Source organism: Podarcis erhardii, assembly GCF_964252035.2.
Source record: "Podarcis erhardii genome assembly, chromosome: 1".
Lineage (NCBI taxonomy): Eukaryota > Metazoa > Chordata > Lepidosauria > Squamata > Lacertidae > Podarcis > Podarcis erhardii.
In genome coordinates, this window is record NC_138497.1 from 11,441,300 (window position 1) to 11,461,587 (window position 20,288).

Genomic DNA, 20,288 nt, shown 5'->3' on the forward strand with positions numbered 1-20,288 from the left:
GTTGGTTTTTTTGCCATTTTAGCCGCCCAAGCCATAATTGAAATGCAGAAAGCTAGCACTTCACTAGCACCAAATTGCTAATTTCTCATGCTAGTTAGTTTATTCTCTCTGCAGCTGTCCCTGCTGCTTCTCTCTCTCTCTCCCCTTCTTTCCACCACATTAAAGTTGCTTGTCTATTTCGGTCTCATGCTCGCCTCATAAAGCAGAATGTACTCTTGAAACGATTCTCCTTAAATGAATAGCCTCGATCATCCAGAATCTACCTATTGGCATTTTAAAATGAGACCTCTTCTTTAAAAAACCCCACCAAAAAACAAAATCAAACATAAAGAGAAACCTTACAAGGGAAGGCATTTGGGTAAATGTGGCTCAGTTAGCATAGCTGTTATGAGAGAAATTGTGCATTAAAATACAGGTGTAGTTTTTTGTTGTATTTTGGAGTCTGTGGCTGTTGACCTAGCTAGGCAGTTGCCGCAGACTTATGGCATGTGCACCCCAGAGCTTTTCTCTCTTGCTCTTTGTCAAACGTAGCTCTTGTGGAGTTCAAGATGGAAAAAATACACGGGGAGGAAGCCACAAACAGCCTGAAAGCTTCCAGGTTAATCTTGCTTGCTAGCCTGAGCAGCGAGGAATTCTAGCTGATCTGGAGGCCTTTATAGTAATCGGGAAGTAACAGCCAACCTGTTCTGACCTGTTGATGTAAAGAGGAGGCTCTCTTGGCTGCTTTCCTCACCATTCTTTCCTTTTAGAAAGAAAGGTCCATATAGTTCAAGCTATGGTTTTCCCGGTAGTGATGTATGGAAGTGAGAGCTGGACCATAAAAGAAGGCTGATCGCCAAAGAATTGATGCTTTTCAATTATGGTGCTAGAGGAGACTCTTGAGAGTCCCATGGACTGCAAGAAGATCCAACCTATCCATTCTGAAGGAAATCAGCCCGCAGTGCTCACTGGAAGGACAGATCGTGAAGCTGAGGCTCCAATACTTTGGCCACCTCATGAGAAGAGAAGACTCCCTGGAAAAGACCCTGATGTTGGGAAAGATGGAGGCCACAAGGAGAAGGGGACGACAGAGGACAAGATGGCTGGACAGTGTTCTCGAAGCTACCAGCATTTGTTTGACCAAACTGCGGGAGGCAGTGGAAGACAGGAGTGCCTGGCGTGCTCTGGTCCATGGGGTCACGAAGAGTCGGACACAACTAAACGACTAAACAACAACAGAACTATGGGGTGATTTCAATACTGAATCCCCACTTAACACTCCCCCTTTCATAGAATCGTAGAATTGGAAAGGACCCACTGTTCATCTAGTCCAACCTCCTGCATTGCAGGAATCACTGCTGAAGCATCCATGAAAGGTGGCCACCCAACCTCTGCTTAAAAACCTCCAAGGAAGGAGAGTCCACAACTTCCCGAGGGAGACTGTTCCACTGTCAAAACATAGGCTCAAGAATTCTTACAGGCTTCCAGCGTGATACTTTCACCCAGCTGACATGCTTGGTTGCTTTTCAAAACTAGGTTGGCCCTATGCTTCTGGCATTCAACGTATCCATTCCACCAGGTCTCCGATCCTCTTACAAGAATGCTGGGTGTCTGTGTCTGTGTGTGGTTTGCCACAAGAACGGTACTTGATGGGTTGTGTCCCCGACCATGTGTACCCTGCATTCATGCTTCCTTGTAGTACTGCCAAACCACTAACTACGTAAGCAGTCCAGAAATTTTTTTACTCCATTTCTAGGCACTGACTGATAAGATCAGTTTCATCTTGATATGTTTAGATTGCAAATATGTGCTGCAAATGGCCACAGCGACCTTCTAGCACCTCTCTTGTTACAAGGCAAGTTTCCTTCCGGTTAAAATACAAAAAAGAAAATATGGCAGAACTTAAGAGGGCAACCTACTGATTTAGTAACAAAAGGAAAGGGCAAATTGGGGCATTTTCAGAATCATGATTCCATATGGACAATAATTTCCACAGTTAAATAATCCAGAGGAAGGTAAAACTAGCCAAAAGCCCAGGTTCTGCACAAGAAGTCAAGCTTTGTTTCAGACTAATCAGGAAGAATGCCACATTCTCTTATATCCTGTTTTAAAAACTGTGATCACACAAATAAATAAGAGAGGGCTTCTGCACAGTTACCATGAATGAATTCAGATTGTTGGGAGCGGGGAGGGGGAAATAATAATTTACAACTCTGTCCTCCACATAATAACTGTGGTAAAAGTTTGTTGCTGAGTTAATGGAAGTAACAGCACTCCTTCACACATTCTGCTGGGGAAATCTCGCTTCTCTGGAGTGCTACACAGCTGTAATGCTCACCGTGTTTCAAAACTGCTTATTTATTCTTGAATTATTATTTTTCACTACCGTTTGTACCCGGCCTTTTTGGCAGCCTGCTGTGCAGCTGTGGCTAAGCAACTGTGCTTTGGGAATTCTTCCTTTGAGGAGCGATAGCGTAACCCAGTGCTTAGTGTGTTGGACACTGATTAGAGAGTCCTAAATTCTAGTAAGACCTTTACCTAAACCAGGCATCCCCAACCCTCCAGATGGAGGGCCTACAACTCCCATGGTCCCTAGCTAACAGGACCAGTGGTCAGGGATGATGGGAATTGTAGTCGAAAACATTTGGAGGGCCGAAGGTTGGGGGTGCTTGACTAAATGGAGTGTTGCTTCTCCAAAATATTTCACAGACCAAAGCACCAACACTCGTCTACCAGCTGAAGCTGGTATTCCCATCTTATTTCCTTTTGACCGATCAAAGCCTCTCACCCACAAGAACTGCACTCAATTCTGTTTCATCCCAACCCACTGCACCCCACTCTTCTGTACCCCCACATTCTATGACACCTGAACTGATAAATTAAGTGGGGCGGGTGAAGAAGCAACAGGAAACGGCCCATCCTAGCAGTTTCATGCTGATGTTAAATAGCTCAGAGGACAAAATGCCCCACAGAACTTGGCGCAGCACAATTGCCACAAAGAAGAGCAAAAGTACACAACTTCCACCTTTCTCAGTGAAGAGGGATTATTTGTCCCTTTACAACACAACCTGTTAGGGCGGCAGAAGGGTGGATTTATGGGAGCCAAACACAAGCATGCGATTGTATGCGCTTGGCACGAGTGTCGTGGAGCTTCTCCCCATTCCGCCCCCTCTGTCGGTGGTGAAATCTGCTTCTGCCGTCGCAGCCGTGCCCTTCGGTTATGTGGGGCAAAGTCTGAGCGTCTGAGAAATATTTCCAGAATTAAACCTTTCCTTGTGCAGAGATTCTGAGCTGTGTTTTTGTGGCCTCACAAATAGATCCTTGTAATGCTTTTATGAGTTTGGCAATCACAGGCTGTTTTATTTTTGGCTCAGCTGCGTTCCCTCCCCCTCTCCCTTCCTGCCCAAGCCTGGCCCGGCTGTACTGGCTACCTGTCAAGTTTTGGTTTGCTTGTAAGATGCTTGTGCATTGACTTATAAAGCCTTTTTGGAACAAAGGCCAACTTCTCCTCCGAGTCATTAATTTCCCGGCTCTCTTTGCCAGCAGAGGTCAGTTGACTCGGTCCTGCTTTATTTTGTCTGTGCCTAAATGCATCACTGTCGGACTTGGTTTTTTGTGACAGCTTTTGGTTAGTCTATCCTTTGCAGTGACTTTTGAGGCCCACCTCGCTTGGCCTGCCTGAATACACTGGCGCTCATATGCTGGAGGTCTGCATGTTACAAAGGCTTAGTGTTTACCCTGGAAGGAAATATTTCCTTCCAATAAGCTATCTAGCAACCTGGGAAGTCATGGATATATAGCATTTCTAAGCTTTTAAAAACAAGTACAGCATGTCCTTGTTTCACTACTGAGCCCTCAGTTGTTCTTAGGAAAATAATTGGAAATGCTCCTTCTGTACCACTTTTATTTCTGTCTGTCTTGCACAGTTGAGCCACTGAGCAGGCTTTGACATGTGGGAGACCCCTGTAAGGAACTGGAAGTCCACTTTGTCTTCTTTTCACACCCCTACCTGTGTACCTTATGCCACACAGCCCATTCTCTGTCCTTTAGCATCCCTCTGCTTCTCCCAGGGAGTCATGTGTCCAAAATATATGGAAGGGCAATAAAGTTTTTTCCACTTTGAGATTCTATTTGTTTTTGTTGCCTATTTTGTTTTGTGTTTTGTTTGTTTCATTATGGCCCTTGCATTTTTTTGATGCCCGCCCCTTCCTTCCTTCCTTCCTTCCTTCCTTCCTTCCTTCCTTCTAAACGTTTTTGTTGTTATCTGTGATAGCGGCGGCAGCAGAGTCAACATCAATGGCCATCCTTTGCTTTTCTCAGTGCATCGTTTCAGAGCTTTTTGTGGGGAGAAATGGTTGCCACCTTTAAAAAATGCCCCAAAGGACCTCTCCAAACAGAGTGAATGGGTGGTAAAATGGCAAACACTGTTGAACGGAAGCAAGTGTCGAGTGATGCCTGTTTGGGCAAAAGTAATCTTAATTTCACATATATGCTGATGGGGTCTGAACTGGCGGTGACTGACCAGGACAGCTCAATAAAGATGTTGGCCTTATCCAACAGGCTTTTCTTACGTCTTGTCTGTAGCACTTGTCTACTACAACTCTCCCCATGCTTCTCCCCCCCCCCCCGAGGGTTCAAAAAAGAGCACGTTCACTTTTGTAAATGTGCACCTGGAACCTGGAGAGCAATTGGTAGAGGCGGGGGGTGGGCAGGTTCAAATGGGGATCTGGCTACAAATACTAATGATTGATTGATTGATTCAAGAGAAAAGCCAAGTACACAGCAAGATGCAAGTTAGAAGACATGAAATTATCTACAGTGGTTTGTGTAGTTAAATCTTTCTGATTTGTTTCCATGGTAGAATTGTACCAATTTGCTGCTTAGGTTGCCAGTAGTGTGTCCATGGGGACACTCTTTATTTTAATAATTGCATGTGTGTGTGGTGATGGGGACTTTCTAGTTCTCTCATACACATGCAGAGACACACACACACATTTCAAGATAAAATGGGTACATGACAGAAGATATAATAGCTGGGCTGAATCTCATTTTCTCTTTTTGCATTTGGTGAGTCATAGGGTTTTTTTGACCTTCAGCATGCCTTTTAAAAGTGGTGCTAAGGAGGTGGCTAGTGGTCAGCAACCTTTTTCAGCCGTGGGCCAGTCCACCGTTCCTCAGACCTTGTGGGGGGCTGGGCTATATTTTTTTGGGGGGGGGGGAATGGATGAATTGCTATGCCCCACAAATAACCCAGAGATGCATTTTAAATAAAAGCACACATTCTGCTCATGTAAAAACACTCTGATTCCTGGACCATACGCGGGCTGGATTTAGAAGGCAATTGGGCCACATCTGGCCCCCGGGCCTTAGTTTGCCTATCCCTGGCCTAGTGCATAAAGCCTGATCTGAGGATATACAGGTAATTATGTTTTCTGGCAAGAAAGATCTTAAATAGAGTAAAAACGAAATTAGCCACAGCCATGTCTTGCTCTATAATGTTAAAGGTTTCATTAGCTTTTCCAAACTCCTGGGACTATGAAACAGGTGTGTTAATAAATGGCAGGTAGGCTAAGCAGCTTCTGTTTGACTTGCTGCATGTAGAGCCAGCTTCTGTCCAGCCCTGCGTAAATGGACAGTTTTAAGAAGCCAGCATGCTTTCTCTAGCCTTAAAAGCCTAGATTGATAAGAGATAATCTCCTCTCTTCTATCTACAATACTGCTTTTAATGTTGATTCTTGATTTTTATCTTATCCCTCTGCTATTTCCTTGTTGCATTTATGATTTTATTTGCATTGTTCATTGTGCCCCACTTTTGGAATTAATACGATTTGAAAAGTGAGCTAAAAATAGCCTAAATGCATAACAAATATTGTCAATGTACTGGCATTTGCATGTATGGCATTATCTTCCTACTGAGGCTAGCTAGAACCCAAGCCTGAGCATCTTTCAGAAGTGATGCAATATTTTAAACTGAGCTTGCTCATTCTGGATATCCAATGTCAAGGGGATGGCTATTGTGCTTTTAGTGTTTCACTGGTATTTTTTGGAGCAAACACATTCTGTTCTATCATAGACATGCTTTGCTCACAAAAAGCCTATGGCTCATTCCCTGGTATATTCGGTTAAAAGGATCTCAGGTAGCAGAAAGAACTCTACTTGTGGCCTTGGAGACCTGCTGATAGTTAGAATAAACCAGCATCTTATAACCTGGCGTTCTTCTGATGTTTTGGACTACAATCCCCATAAACCTTACCTTAGTGAAGAGCTCACCTGGAAAAACAATATGACTCAGGTGGTTAGGAAGGCTCAACAGAGACTCCATTTTCTCAGGGTCTTGTGAAAGAACAATGTTAAACAACAATTGATGACCTCCTTCTACCAGTCCACAATAGAAAGTGTCCTCTCATATTGTTATCACAGTGTGGTACGTTGGCTTGGCAGCCATGAACTGAAAGTCTTTACAGAGGGTGGTGAACACAGCACATGATACCATGGGCTGTCCCCTGAGCCCGCTAGATGACATCGCAAGGGATCATTGCCTTAGGAGAGTAAGAAAAATTCTCAGAAAAATTCTCTCCCAGGCATCCTCCCCTAGCTCCCTTATCTCTCTTCTGATTCCACCGATCAGCTGTTTCCTTTCAACACTCTCTTCCCTCTTATTTGCCTTAGTGTCTTTTCCTTAGCTGGAGCAGTTTTTTGCTCCTCCTTTTCTTCTAATTTCTCTCCATATTGCTTTAGTCTTCCTGTTTTCCCCCTTTGCAAGTTTGCTGTCTTTACCTCCCCGCTCCCAGGCAGCCTCCTTTATTTCTAGCATCCCTTATCTCTCTCCCCGATCTGCAAACGATCAGCGGCTTTGTTTCAACACCTACTTCCCTCTTTCAAAAAAACCAAACCAAACCAAAATATGATCTGCTTTTTGCCCCTGGGCAATTTGGCTCCAGGGACCATGCACTCGCTCCATAAGACGCGCAGACATTTCCCCTTACTTTTTAGGAAGAAAAAAGTGCGTCTTATGGAGCGAAAAATACGGTAACTGCCACACTATTTGTGCTCCACATTAGTGAATCTGAATTTCCAATTTTGCCTCTGGATTCACCTATAGGCCTTTGGCCCCTGGAAGGTTTCCCAGCAGGGAAAGTGGCCCTTGGGCTGCATAAAGGCTCCACACCCAGCAGAAACACAGTCTTCCCAGATCAGTCAGAGTTGCTAAAGCATGCTGGTGTGCTCTGGTTCATGGGGTCACGAAGAGTCGGACACGACTAAACAACAACAAAGCAGGCTGGGCCCTTTAAAATGAAAGGGCTCCACTCACAGAAGGCAGAGCTAGCTACTGACCTGGAGCTGAAGCTCCTGTTTAAGGCTCAGCGTGAGGACTACTGCTGCTGAAACAACATATGAACTCCGCTCTTATGAGACCTCCAGCCTAAGCCCTGCATGGAGCTGTCCAAAGTACCACTGAAAAATCTTGTATTGCCTCATTACTGCTGAGGCCATAATTTAAAACAGGACATCAAACAGAAATAAAACACATGCTTTGGGCTTCACTGGGGTATTCAGGCGGCAGCGGCAGCGGCAGCGGCAGCGGCAGCGGCAGCGGCAGCGGCAGCAGCAAGTAAGTTTGAACAGCTTTGCAAAAGTTCCAGTGTTGCAGCTTTAGGGCTTATATTGTTAAAGGCCAGAACAGATGTGATGTTTAATTCATAATGGCATTTGTCACGTTTGTTTTTTTCCTTTAAACAGCAGCCGTGGGGCGGGGGGTGAGGGTCCTTAACTAGGACCTTGGGGTTTAACTCTTTCCCCCAAGCCTCTGCAACAACAAAATTGCTCCCTAAGGTGTTGTTAGCCCCAGAAAGGAAGCTACCACGGACTTACAATACATGTTTGATTTTAACAACAGAAGTTGGGCTCTGTTATATGTAAGATACTTCACAGAACTGGCATTTATTTTCTTTTTTAAAAACATGGTAAGCAGAAAACGTTTTGTTGTATGAATTTTTCTTTTGGGTGGTTTGATTTCCAGCTCCACAATTAGAGCCTGGAATTGCAGGAGCACAAACCTACAAAACGAGAGCGCCGTCCACAACATCTGGAAGAGATGGTGTGGCCATAAGTGAGCTCATATGCTTGCTTGAAAGCCCAGCCAAGTGAAGGCCCCCATACCACCATTATGGGTCGCAGGGCCCTTTTTGTACCGCAGCATGACCAAGCCTAAAAGCCACGTTGACTGCAGAAGCCACCCTGGAAGGTGTCAAATGCTGAATCAGCCATTTCTCCTTTCTCCCTGGCTTCTGTGGGAAGCCTTGACGGCAAAATCTGGCAGCAGAAAGAAACTGACAGGGATTCTTGAGAGGCCAGAATAGGACTGGAGATGGGGAAATGCCTCAAAATCTAATTCCTTCGCACTTCCTTGCTAGCAATCTCCTTCTGTGCATCTCGTTGACATTTTCGCTGCCTTCTTCCTCAGGGTGTGCTGTGTAACCTAATCCCTTTGGCAAGGTCAGACGGTTTGTAATCCAGTTAACACAATTCATGTTTTTAAACTCTCCTCCTTTGTTTTAAACCCCACATGGTGGAGTGGGAGAGAGAGAGCCTGGACATGTCTCATCATCTCTTTAATTCCTCCCATCATCCCTACCTGTTTTCAGCCAAGCCTGAAAAATAGTTCTGTGTAACTTGAAACCTTGCTTTCAACATTTGGAGTGATACTTTTATCAGGACAGCTGTCACCTCACATGCTCCATGTTATTCATCCTGTGGGACCTGCATACCTAGAAAGGTCTCTCATCAGGAAATGTGATTCGCTGGTGTGATGGTGTCCCACTTTTGCTAGAGCAGCTTTCCCCACCCAAGTACCCTCCTACCATCTTAGACTGCGACTCCCATCGGTTCCAGCCAGCCATCAGTTCCATGGACTTGTAGTCCAAACATCTGGAGGGCACCTGGTTTAGGAAGACTGGGCTGGAGTGTGACAAAGAGAGGCAGCTCAAAGATTGGTGCTACATCCTATCCTATTATTATGCCTGTGGGCAAAGGGTTTCAATTATAGATCCCTGGTAGGCAGAACTTTCAGGTAGATATGTGCAACTGTTGGGGAAATAATCGCTTGCGAGGGCAATCATAATTTAAAAAGCAAGGAGTCAGGGGAGCGTCACTCCTTCTCTACTCCAAATCATAACCACTTGTGGCTCCACACACATACGCACAGAGAAAGAGAGAAAGAGGCATAATGGAAGACATATTTGCCCCTATTATGAATATCTAGAACAGTGTCTCCAGCTGTTTCTGGACTACCAAAACAGCTGGAAACCCAAATTTGGGAAACATTGATCTAGAACTATGTTTAATGTCTAGTTTCGTCATCTGCCCAGTGCTAGGGATATTGCTGTTGGTACAACAGAGTTCCCAGGTGCAGACATTTCCCCCACTGCATATGGATGTAATGTTTGATGTTTCCGTGTGTTCCTTTATACTTTGTTGGAAGCTGCCCAAAGTAGTTGGGGCAACCCAGTCAGATTGGCGGAGTACAAGAAAAGAACATTCTTATTATTTCACTGGTAGGGTAGAAAATAACGTGTTTGCTCCACAGACACCATTGGGGTTGATGTTAAATTCATTTTCTGCCTCTGGTGAGCCCTCCCTCCTGTCACTGAGGGTCAAGCTTGCTGCTATATGCATATCGCCATCCCGTCCTCTGCATATGAGGAATCCATGCTACTTCTTGAATAGCAAGAGAAGGGTAGTGGCTCATTTTACAGACTGACTAGTGGGGAGTGCCCAGCGCTGCCTGGGACATTTAGGAAACCAAGAAGTATTGTAATATTTAAGTGAGTTTGGACCAAAATAGGTGAAGTCACTCCAAAGTCACATTTTGGTCTGCCACCACGATTCAAAATGGCACCCAGCTTGCGAACAATGAAGACGGCTGCCCCCACCTTGGGAACCTTCAGGAATTTCTCATCTGCATATGAAGAATCCATTCTGTTTCTTAAAGTGCAACAGAATGTTGGCAGCTGATTTTATAGACCGATAGTGGTTTGAGAATGGACAAGGGTGGTGAGGCAAATAGCTGTTCATCGTGCATTTGGTTTACGTTAGTGTTTGTGGCTTAGATCTCATGTTTGGTTTATGTCTTGGCATGAAAGTGCTTATTTATGAATAGCCCAATTGATTTTCCAAGGTTAAAATCCATAGTTTGGATCATGCAGTGGAAATCTACAACATTTCTGTTTCATTTGCAAACCCAATAATTATTGTTGCATTGAAGTTCTTGACATCTATGCTAAAGCGTTTTAAAAAATTAACCACCATGGAACCATACAGCACAAATCGTTTTTGTTTTATAGCATAGTACTTATTTAATAGCTTGGTTCAGTAAAATTGAAGTGTTCTTAACTGTACAGGCTTCAGAGGATTCCCTGCAATCCACTTAGTGGCTGGCTCTAAGGAAATCCTCTTATTTGGACATAGTTTTGTCCTTCTGTCAGAGAAATAAGAAACGTCCTTAAGGCTGTGATGTCATCAGCGCCTCTTTCAAATTATAATCTCAAATCAATGCATTCTTTTAAAGCTAAAGACAAAAAGTCACGACTTCTTCCACTGCAAGTAGCAGTATGCAATACTTAAGATGTAGGGCTCAGTCCAGCCCTCTTAAGCTTTCAGTGGGAGAGTTTTAAGCACACACACTCCTCCGGAATCAGTGGGGCTTAAATGGGCTTAACTTTGGCTGCGCCTTGCCTGTGGCTTGTGTCTGCCCCAGCACATCTCTCTTTAAATCTTGTGCAGCTGGTCACATGAACATGCTTATGAGCCTTGCATCGGGAACTCTTGTGCTCTTTGCAAATACATTTTGTGCCAAGGTAACCCCAGATTCTGCACAAGAAGAAAGAGCTGGATTTTTTAACCTTCCCCATGCCCCTGCTTTGCTGGTCTCCTCTGCCAGCACCCAACAAGGAAGATGAGATTGCCTGAAGACTCTGGGTTGAGCTCTCATTTCCAGGTGGGCAGGGTGGAGCTGAGCGTTTAGCCTTGTCAGGTGAAGGAGGCCTAAAAGGAGTGAGAGAGGGTCATCTGCTGCTTTTTCCATCAGAAAATGGGAGATCGCATTGGAGGCCACTGTGATACTTACTGCACAGGCCTCTGGGACAATTTTCCATTTCACAGTAGGAAAGGTTAGCTATGGAGGATGCCATTCTTGTGTGCGGTCAGACAATGTTCCTGCAAGGCAATGAATGATTGCCCTAGAGACTCATCACAAGGGCCTCTGGAATGGTCTTGTACCCCACACCTTCAATGCAAGCTGGCATTCCCAGTGTAGCTTCCTATAGGACTGGTGTATGGCAAGCAGTTCTCCTGTTGGGAAATTAGATGTGTCTCCGCATCTTCCTACGGTGTCAATGTGCCCTCTGCAGAAAGGAAAACTTTGGCAGGTGCCCAGCCATGCCGCATATGATTAAGAGCTGTAAAACTGCTAGAAATCCATTTTTTAAAGGGCAGACAATATAAAACCACAGAATCAATAGTGTTATCAAGTCCTAGTCTGGTGATAAAAAGCCAGAGAACTAATTCCCAGAGAAAACAGGTTTTCAGGGTGTACTCGCTCCCAGAGGTCATTCCAGAGCTTTGGTGCTGCTCCTTAGAAACCCTTGCTTTTTTCTACTAGTTTTCTAATTTTTCTAGAAGGAGGGCTTCTGAGCAGAGCTTTAGATGAAGATCTGAATGGTCAACAGACAGGTAGAAATGTAGTTGTTCCAAACATAGTTTTACAAAGCCCAATCCATAAGCAACAGGTATGTGAAACTGCCCTTGCACTGAACTACACAACTGATCAATCTAAGGCAAGCTTATTGATTCCTGACTGTTGCTAGCTCTTGAAGGTCTTTGGTGGAGGTCTTTCCTTGCCCTCCTCCTATCTGAAATTCTGGCCACAGATATGAAGGATTGAACCCAGCACTTTTTACAAGCAAAGCATATGCTCCTGCACTGAGCACCCCCTCCCCTTCTTTTGCAACCCTTGTGCTTATCTTCAGAAGGCCTGGGGCAGGGGGAGGGGGAGGGGGCGGCTGCAAAGGGCATGACAGGCGCTTTTAAGTTTCAGGACTGTAATTGACTTGGAGACTTGGACGAAAGTTGCAGAAGGTGCTAGTTACGCTGGAGAGATTAGAATGGGCAGGGAAGGTGGTGCGCTTGTTGCTCCTTGCCCTTGTTTAACCATAAAGGCACTCTCTGATCTGCTTACAGAATTAATAGCCTAAAGCGTTACCTCCTTTAAAAATCCAGGAGCCTGTTTTTTACCTGTACCCTGCAGGCTTTGACTTCCTCTGGAAGGAAAAGAAGAAGAAGAAAGTCGAAACTTGCAAGGAACCACATCAAAACCATTCAGACCTGCTGTTTTAAGATCGTGGGCCAAAGGGTGGTCACATCTGTGTTTATGGAATACGGCGTTTCAGACATTTTTTATTAAATATGAGAATATTGTTCAGAAACTCTTTGGAAAAGTTGAGCCGAAAGGGGGTGCCTCCCCCCCCCCCCCCGCTGACAAAGAGCCAAGAGTCAGGAGCTCCTTTTCCCTCTCTCTCTCTCTCTCTCTCTCTCTCTCTCTCTGCCTCTGGAGCAAGCTGTTTAATGGACAACAGATGGTCATGCTCAGCAGTTAGGGCAGTTCAGCTGGTTTCGGCAATGATTGCAGCAGAGTTTGCTGTGGTACATCAGAACAGCTGTTTTTCCTTTCTCAAATTTGAGCATTACAGTGGATGTTTATTTTATAACAAAACAGTTTTGTTTAGAGGGGACATAAAACCTGGGAGCTTGGATGCCCCGCGCGTTCTCAGCAAATCTTTGCACGTAATGAATGCCTGTCAGACAGTATGAAGAGTGGCTATTTGCAAGCAGGACCAGGAGCCATCAATTACTCCCTATACATCTTCTCTCCGATATAAGTCATGCTTATTTCGGATCACTTCCTCTTAGATCCTTTTCCTGCAATTTGGCAGTTGGCAAATGACTTCTCTCTGACTGCCACTGATGGAGGAAACAACTGGCACCAAATTCCAAAATTAGTTTAAAATTAAAGTGTTGACATAAAAACTGTTCCACAGCGCATGGAAATGGCCTAATTTTCAAACTGGCATATTAAGGATTTGTGTGCGTTTCAGGCGCTTTCCCCTTTTCTGTTCTACAAAACGCTAAGAATAAATTTGGGAGGATTAGAGGAGGAAAATATACCCCAAAGCTCAAACCGGTTAAATTAACTTTTTTTGTGTGTGGGGAGCGGGGATGAAGAAATGTAAATGACCCAAAAAACTGAATTTAGTGCTGCAGAAAGCATTCCCTAATCAGCATATGGTTTGCCTATTAATTTTTGAATAATGACTTTAAACAAGAGTAGGCAGAAGGTTGCTAGTGGCCCCACTGGTAGGCCACCCTCTTCTGCCTGCTGGTTGCTGTGATTCCTGCATAGTATGTCAGATTAGGGGGACCTTGAACTGGTTCAATAAAGCATTTCTTTTGTCCTTAAGCGAGACTTTATACTTAGGTAAATCTTGTATGAGTGAGCCCCACCATTCACTTTAGCAGAGGAGGCATCTTAGTGCACACACAGCCTCTCCCACACTTGAACTAATGGGTCTGATGAGCTGTACCCACGGGTACTAAAGGAGCATGCAGATGTAATCTCAGAGCCTCTCTCTGTAACCTTCGAGAATTCTTGGAGAAAAAGTGGACTGGAAGCAGGCAGTTTTTGTCCCCATCTTTAAAAAGTGGGGGAAAGAAGAAGACTCGGGTAGCTACTGATTGGTGAAAACTCTGATCCTAAACCTCCGCAGCCTTGCGGCTATTCATGAGAAAGGCTTTGGGACTAAACCCCCAGGAGCAATCCGTACCTGCTGTCATGCAGGACATTTTCAGGAGAATAAAAGGCTAAGGAGTAAACCCTACACAAATCCAGAGTGCAGTCCCTAAGGCGGTTGAATGGCACCTTGTACACCTCCTTCCGGCAACTCCTGAAGCCAAGCTGGTGCCAAACATATTGCTCTGCTTTCCTTTGGGCCACATCAGCAAGGCTGAGAGAAGGGTCTTGTCTTCTGGGCAGCCCAGGACCTCCATACACGCTGCCCAGTCTTGCACCCCAGGCAGGTCACTTCACTGCTTCAAAGACAAGAGTGTGTAGAACGCTTGGCTAAGATGGGGGTTCATATCACCACTTTCCAAAGTGAGTGACATTGGACCAGTCACCCTCTCTTAGCCCAGCCTAGCTCTCAGGGGCATTGTGAAGCTGAAATGCAATTAAGAGAGAACTGTGTACGTCAGTGGAGGTACCATAGCTGGGAAGGAGCCGTAGCTCAATGGTAAGAGCATGTGCTTTGTTTGCAGGGTGTCCCAGGCTCAATCCCTGGAATCTCTTAGTGTGCCTGAGACCCTGCAGCCACTGCTGGTCAGAATAGAAAGGACTGACTCAGATGGGCAATCTAACGCGGTATAAGGCAGCATCCTGTATTTCTCGGAACAATTTGGAGGAAGTGTGGGATGCAAATGCAATAAACAAATGATGGGATGTTGCTATTCGTTAGGCGGGTTGTCTGTCTTAATCTTCAAACTAGTCAGGGGAATTGTCCCACTCCTTTGCTTCCCTGCATTTCCAATCAACTGCAGAAAAAGCATTGGGCAGAGGAATTCCTGCTCCTTAGCAGGATATTTTGGGTGAACAATTCACCAAGCTGTTGCGTGCACATTGCAGAAAGCTAGCACTTGGTAAGTGGATATCTGAGCTCACTCAAAGTTGGTAAAAAGAAATAAATCTATGGGACTAGCTCTGCCTTCTGGGTTATATGGTGTTATATGGTCTGGGCAGCCACTCCCAGTCACCAGTCCAGCTGCTGCATTCTGGATTAGTTGTAGTTTCCGGGTCTTCAAAGGTAGCCCCACGTAGAGCGCATTGCAGTAGTCCAAGCGGGAGTTAACTAGAGCATGCAGCACTCTGGCGAGACAGTCTGCGGGCAGGTAGTTCAATGCTTCTGAGAATTGGCAGTGTTGACCAGAGCTGCTTATGCCTGCTTCAATTCCAAGGATTGAGTGTTGTGGGTCTGTGTTTCCCCCTGTAGTTGTAGGTCTGTAAGGGGAATAGGGGTCTCCTAACACCTCTCAGAGCCCCCGACAAACTACAGTTCCCAGGATGCTTTGCAGGAAGCCATGACTGTTTTATGTGGGATGAGAGTGCTTTAAATTATAGTGCAGATGGGGCCTCAGTCAAGTGCTCCTTCTCAGCTGCTGGTCTCCTACCTAGGTATCTTACAACTGTGTCACACACATATGTATGTTCAGCAAGACACAAAGCAGATGGGCTGCATTTGCGCTAGTATTTGCCATCACATGGGGCGGGGCAGCAGCTGTTCCAATGTTGCATGTCCTTGACTTGGAGGAATTTTTAAAGTTCCTAACCTCTGATTCCATCATTTTGTATTTAATTGAGTGTTTGCCATTGAATCATATTAGTGGTGATTCGCAAGGAGCCAAGGTGGGGGCGGGGGCCAAGCCCTTTTGGTGTCTTCTCCTCTCTAATTAACTTCAGTGACAAATTGTGTTCACACAAGAAACAGCAACAATAGGAGAGTGTCGTTAGGAAAACCTCATTTCTCCCCCTTTTTAATTTGGACGGGCCCCATCTTGTGAAAGATTGCTTTGTTAGCAAACCAGTTATCAGAAAGACCGCACTTCCGAGATGATTAAAGCCAGGGTTTGAATCGGAGTTGATTTGGAATGAATGCACACCCTAATTAAAATTTCTGTTGCTTCTATTTAGATGAAAATACTGGAGATGGTGAATTAGATCTAAGTGGAATTGACGACAGTGAAATAGATATGGTAAGAATGCTTCCTCTTTCTTACTCTGCCCCAGCCTCCAATAAAATTGTCTCTGCATGCAATATGCATTTTGTTTTACCGGGAATCAAAAATATCTGCTTTATTCTGCTGACGATGCATGCCATAATCACTTAGATTATTATTTTAATTTTAAGTGGTGGTACCAGCACCAATAGCAAGAGATTAGAGCAACAGTGATGAGAAACCCACACAATGTCAGGTGTAGATTACAGATACAGAGCACTGGCATAACATTTAGTGGTTGCCTGCAAGAATGACCAGATTTTTACAAAATGAAAATGCTTGCACTGTGTTATCAAAATGATGTCAAGAGAGGCAAACACTGTAACTTTTTTTCTTTTTGAGGCATGCTATGGTTGGCTGTAGGGTCAGTGTTTCTCGAACTTGGGTCCCCAGTTGTTGTTGGACTACAACTCCCATCATCCCTAGCTAGCCAGACCAGTGGTCAAGGGTGATGGGAGTTGTAGTCCAACAAGAGCTGAGAACCCAAGTGCCAGAAATGCTGCTAGGTGCTCAGGGATGAGGTACTTCCTTGTTGGTAGAGTGTTGTGCTTTAAATATGAGTTGTGAAAGGAGGAGGGTTGGATTTAGACGTCTCTGTGGTACCCGCAAGAGTATCTCCTCCATGCATGCAACTGTAAATAGTTCATTTAATGAAAGTGGTGACTACAGTGCTGGTATCAGGGAGCCCTGAGGAGCTCTGATGAGTGTTGTCTCCTCCGTTCCCTCCCTTGGTCCTCTTTTCAAGATTGTCTACCAACTGGATCTCCTTTGGTGGCTTCTCCTTTCTCCACACCCCCAATCCTTTTTCACCTCTCTCATTCTATAACCTGCCTCTCTGCTGCCAAGCTTCCCCTTCTGCTCTTTGCCACACCGATGCCTCTTTCTCTCCTCTCCGTCACGCGGAAGCCCCAGCCAGGTCAACGGAGGAGAGGTAGAAGCGAGGAGGTGATGGAGTGGGCAGCAGCTGATGGGCAGAGTTCCTATGTCTGCTGCTGAAGTACAAAAAAAACAAAACACTCACCTTTTTCCGTTTTGGTCCCTAGTATATACTTAATGATTCCGAAGCCAAAATAAAAGCAGAACTCTGGATGAGGGAAAATGCAGATTATCTGAAGGAACAAAAGGGTAAGCCAAATGAATGGAAGTCTCTTTCGGGTGAGTCATGTAGTGAAGTCTTGAGGCTGAAAACATTCAACTGTGATTAATCACTTCATTGTAGACCTAATTCAACAGGGTTTCTAACAGCCTTTCAACAGGGTTTCTAACAGTGCCTTAGCAACCAGCGTGGTATAGTGCAGCCTTCCCCAACCTGATGCCCTCCAGATGTTTTGGACGACATCTCCCATCTGGTCTAGCCAGTCTAAAACATCTGGAGAACACCAGCTAGGGGAAGGTTGGTGTCGTCGATAGGGGATCCAGTTAGGACTGGGGAGGGGGAGAATCCCAATGCAGCTACAAAGCTTACTGGCTGATCTTGGGGGGTTGCTACTCTCTCATTGTCTAGCCTACCCTACAAGGGAGGATAAATATGTGGGGGTGCTCCCTGTACCTTAAGCTCACAGGATGAAGGGCAGGATGAAAATGAAACCAATGCTGGTTTTGGCATATTGTGGCATGACTAAGAGCGAGCTGCAAGCAAGCAAGATGATTTCAGATAAACTTCTTTCCGGAGGGGTAGCTGTGTTAGGCTATTGCAGCAAAACCAACCAGTTGTTTGTAATATAATCATAGTGCCGTGCTTTACATCCTTGATGACAGGGTTTCTGAGATAATAGTCCAGTCCAGATGCTGTGCTGAACTATTGGTTTTGCTTGCATGCATGAGCAGCAGTGCACTTGAAGCTTCCCCTCCTGTCTTCTCCTCTGGCACAGCTAAGGGAAAGCTGTGCTAAGCATCCATTGTCTAAAACCACAGTTTCTTGTTCCATCCAAACTCAATGAACTCTAGTTAGCTTAAGCTCTATTTTGTTCAGATGAGTCAGGATTGGTGGGCACTAAAAAAAACTGGGGTGAGTGGGGATGGGAAGGGTGGGGGGAAACAAGCCAGGATCAAATTGAGATTTAAGATCATGGGTTATTTTCAAAACATAGTTTAAACTAGCTAGAGTTCCCAAAGTTTGGATGTAATGAGGAACTGTGTTTAGTTTAGAAACAGAAGCGAAAACTTCTGATCTTGTTTCATGGCTGCTCCAGAGGAGGGGTGGGATCATGCAAGCTTAAGGCACATGAATATTGTACTAAAACATAGTTTGGCATTGCATCTGAACTGGGCCAATGTATGCAAAAAGGCTTCAAGTCATATAAATATAAATTGCACTTGATCATTTGCTACATGCGTATTCCATCATTCCTCCAAGGAGCTTTGAGTAGTGTTTTAGCCTCACAACGACCCCAGCCCAAGTTAGGCTGGTAGAAAATTGTCTTTCTCAATACATCTCAAGGAGTTTCCTAACTTCTTAGGGATTTGAACTTTGGTTCACCATCCCCTCCCAAATGCTGTAGCCATTACATGAAGTTTGCCTCTTTGAAAGGAATTCCATGCAGAGCTTGACAGTTTGGTAGGGGGATTTAATAGATAACTGGTTTTCAAATCAGTTTTCCCCCTTTCTAACTTAAAGGCCCTCTAGGCCAGGGGTGGACAGGCAGTAGACTATGGTTTACCAGTCACGTTTCTCCAGTAGACTACTTAGTATTTTCTTGGTGCTGAACTAGGCCTTAATCTGATCCAACAAACACCTCTTACGTGCATTAGAAAGAGTGCAGTATCATGATAAACAAATGATTAGTTATGCCTTAACTCGTTCTTCACCAGCCTGGTGCTCTCCAGATGCTTTGTGCTGGTTGGGGCTGATGGGAGTTGTAGTCATGTTAGGAGAGGTGCCTTAACTTTAAAGAAACCCCAAACATGCACTCCTGCTTTACCAGCTTAGCATATACCAGTGGGTCACTTGGATTTTGGGTTGCTCTTTTTATAAGTAGATAATGGAACATGAAGCTTGTCTTTCCCTGCTCTAAAGCAGAATTCTCTGTGTGTACTTCAAAATTTCAACTGTGCAAAGTACTGTGAAATTCTGTGTGCACATATAAAATTATTTTATTCCATGGTAATAATAATAATAATAATAATAATAATAATAATAATAATAATTTTTTATTTGTACCCCGCCCATCTGACTGGGTTTCCCCAGCCACTCTGGGCGGCTTCCATAAAAACCAAAAATACACTAAAATATCAAAGATTAAAAACTTCCCTCAGCCTTAAGATGTCTTCTGAATGTCAGGTAGTTATTTATCGCTTTGACATCTGATGGGAGGGCGTTCCACAGGGCAGGCGCCACTACCGAGAAGGCCCTCTGCCTGGTTCCCTGTAACCTCACTTCTCGCAATGAGGGAACCGCCAGAAGTCCCTCGGCGCTGGACCTCAGCGTCCGGGCAGAACGATGGGGGTGGAGACGCTCCTTCAGGTATACTGGGCCGAGGCCGTTTAGGGCTTTAAAGGTCAACACCAGCACTTTGAATTGTGCTCGGAAACGTACATTCTGATAGAACTCAGAATGACATACATGGGGTTCCCTTAGTTAAGTTGTCATTAAAACTAGTCATCAGATTACACTTGTGCTTTCATACTACTTTTTTGTGTCCTCTTCCAGAAAAAGAAGCAAGGATAGCGAAAGAGAAGGAGCTTGGGATTTATAAAGAACATAAGGTAAATAAACTCTTTTGAATAAGCAGACTGAAAATGTACGTGGATAGACAATTTTAGTTCAGATTCACCATGCTCTTGGACCAGGCCGATTTAGAAAGCACAGGGGCAACCCAAAGATAAACTCAGAGAATCAGAGAATTGTAGAGTTGGAAGAGACCCCAATGGTCATCTAGCCCAACCCCCTGCAATGCAGGAATCTCAGCTAAAGCATCCATGACAGATGGCCATCCAACCTCTGCTTAAAAACCTCCAAGGAAGGAGAGTCCACAACTTTCCAAGGGTGATCTTTCCACTGCTGAACAGCTCTTACTGTCAAAGTTCTTCCTGATGTTGAGTCGGAATCTCCTTTCTTGTAACTCAAGAGCAGGAGAAAACAGCTTGTTTCCTCTTCCACGCGACAGCCCTTGAGATCTTTGTAAATGGCTATCATATCTCCTCTTACTGCCAGAAGAGTGATCTTCTTTAGTAAATCTAACCCTGCTTTGCAATAGGTTAAAAGGAAAAATCTTCCTTAAGTGACTTGGAAAAAACAACCCTGAGATGTGATATAAAAGCTTATATAAACTCTGTTTTGTTAAAATTCATACAGTTGCTTTTCTGCTTCTCTTACCTTGTAGGAGTAAATATTTTTTAGTCATCTTTTACTCAAACCTTCCTGATCATTAAAAAGAAAGAAAGAAAGAAATCTAAACACTATTTTCTCTCTCTCTCTCTCTCTCTCTCTC

At 44.6% G+C, this 20,288-nt stretch overlaps 1 protein-coding gene across 1 annotated transcript in view; it reads left to right on the plus strand.

The window, feature by feature from the left end:
- The window catches only part of BRF1 (BRF1 general transcription factor IIIB subunit), a gene marked incomplete at its 5' end in the record, with an annotated part of 190,627 nt that overhangs the window by 116,645 nt on the left and 53,694 nt on the right, over positions 1-20,288 (plus strand). Inside the window, 3 exons of the mRNA XM_081861258.1 lie at positions 15,773-15,834; positions 16,902-16,983; positions 19,508-19,563. Of these exons, the coding sequence (XP_081717384.1) occupies positions 15,773-15,834; positions 16,902-16,983; positions 19,508-19,563 (200 nt within the window). The remainder of the gene's footprint in view (positions 1-15,772; positions 15,835-16,901; positions 16,984-19,507; positions 19,564-20,288) is intronic.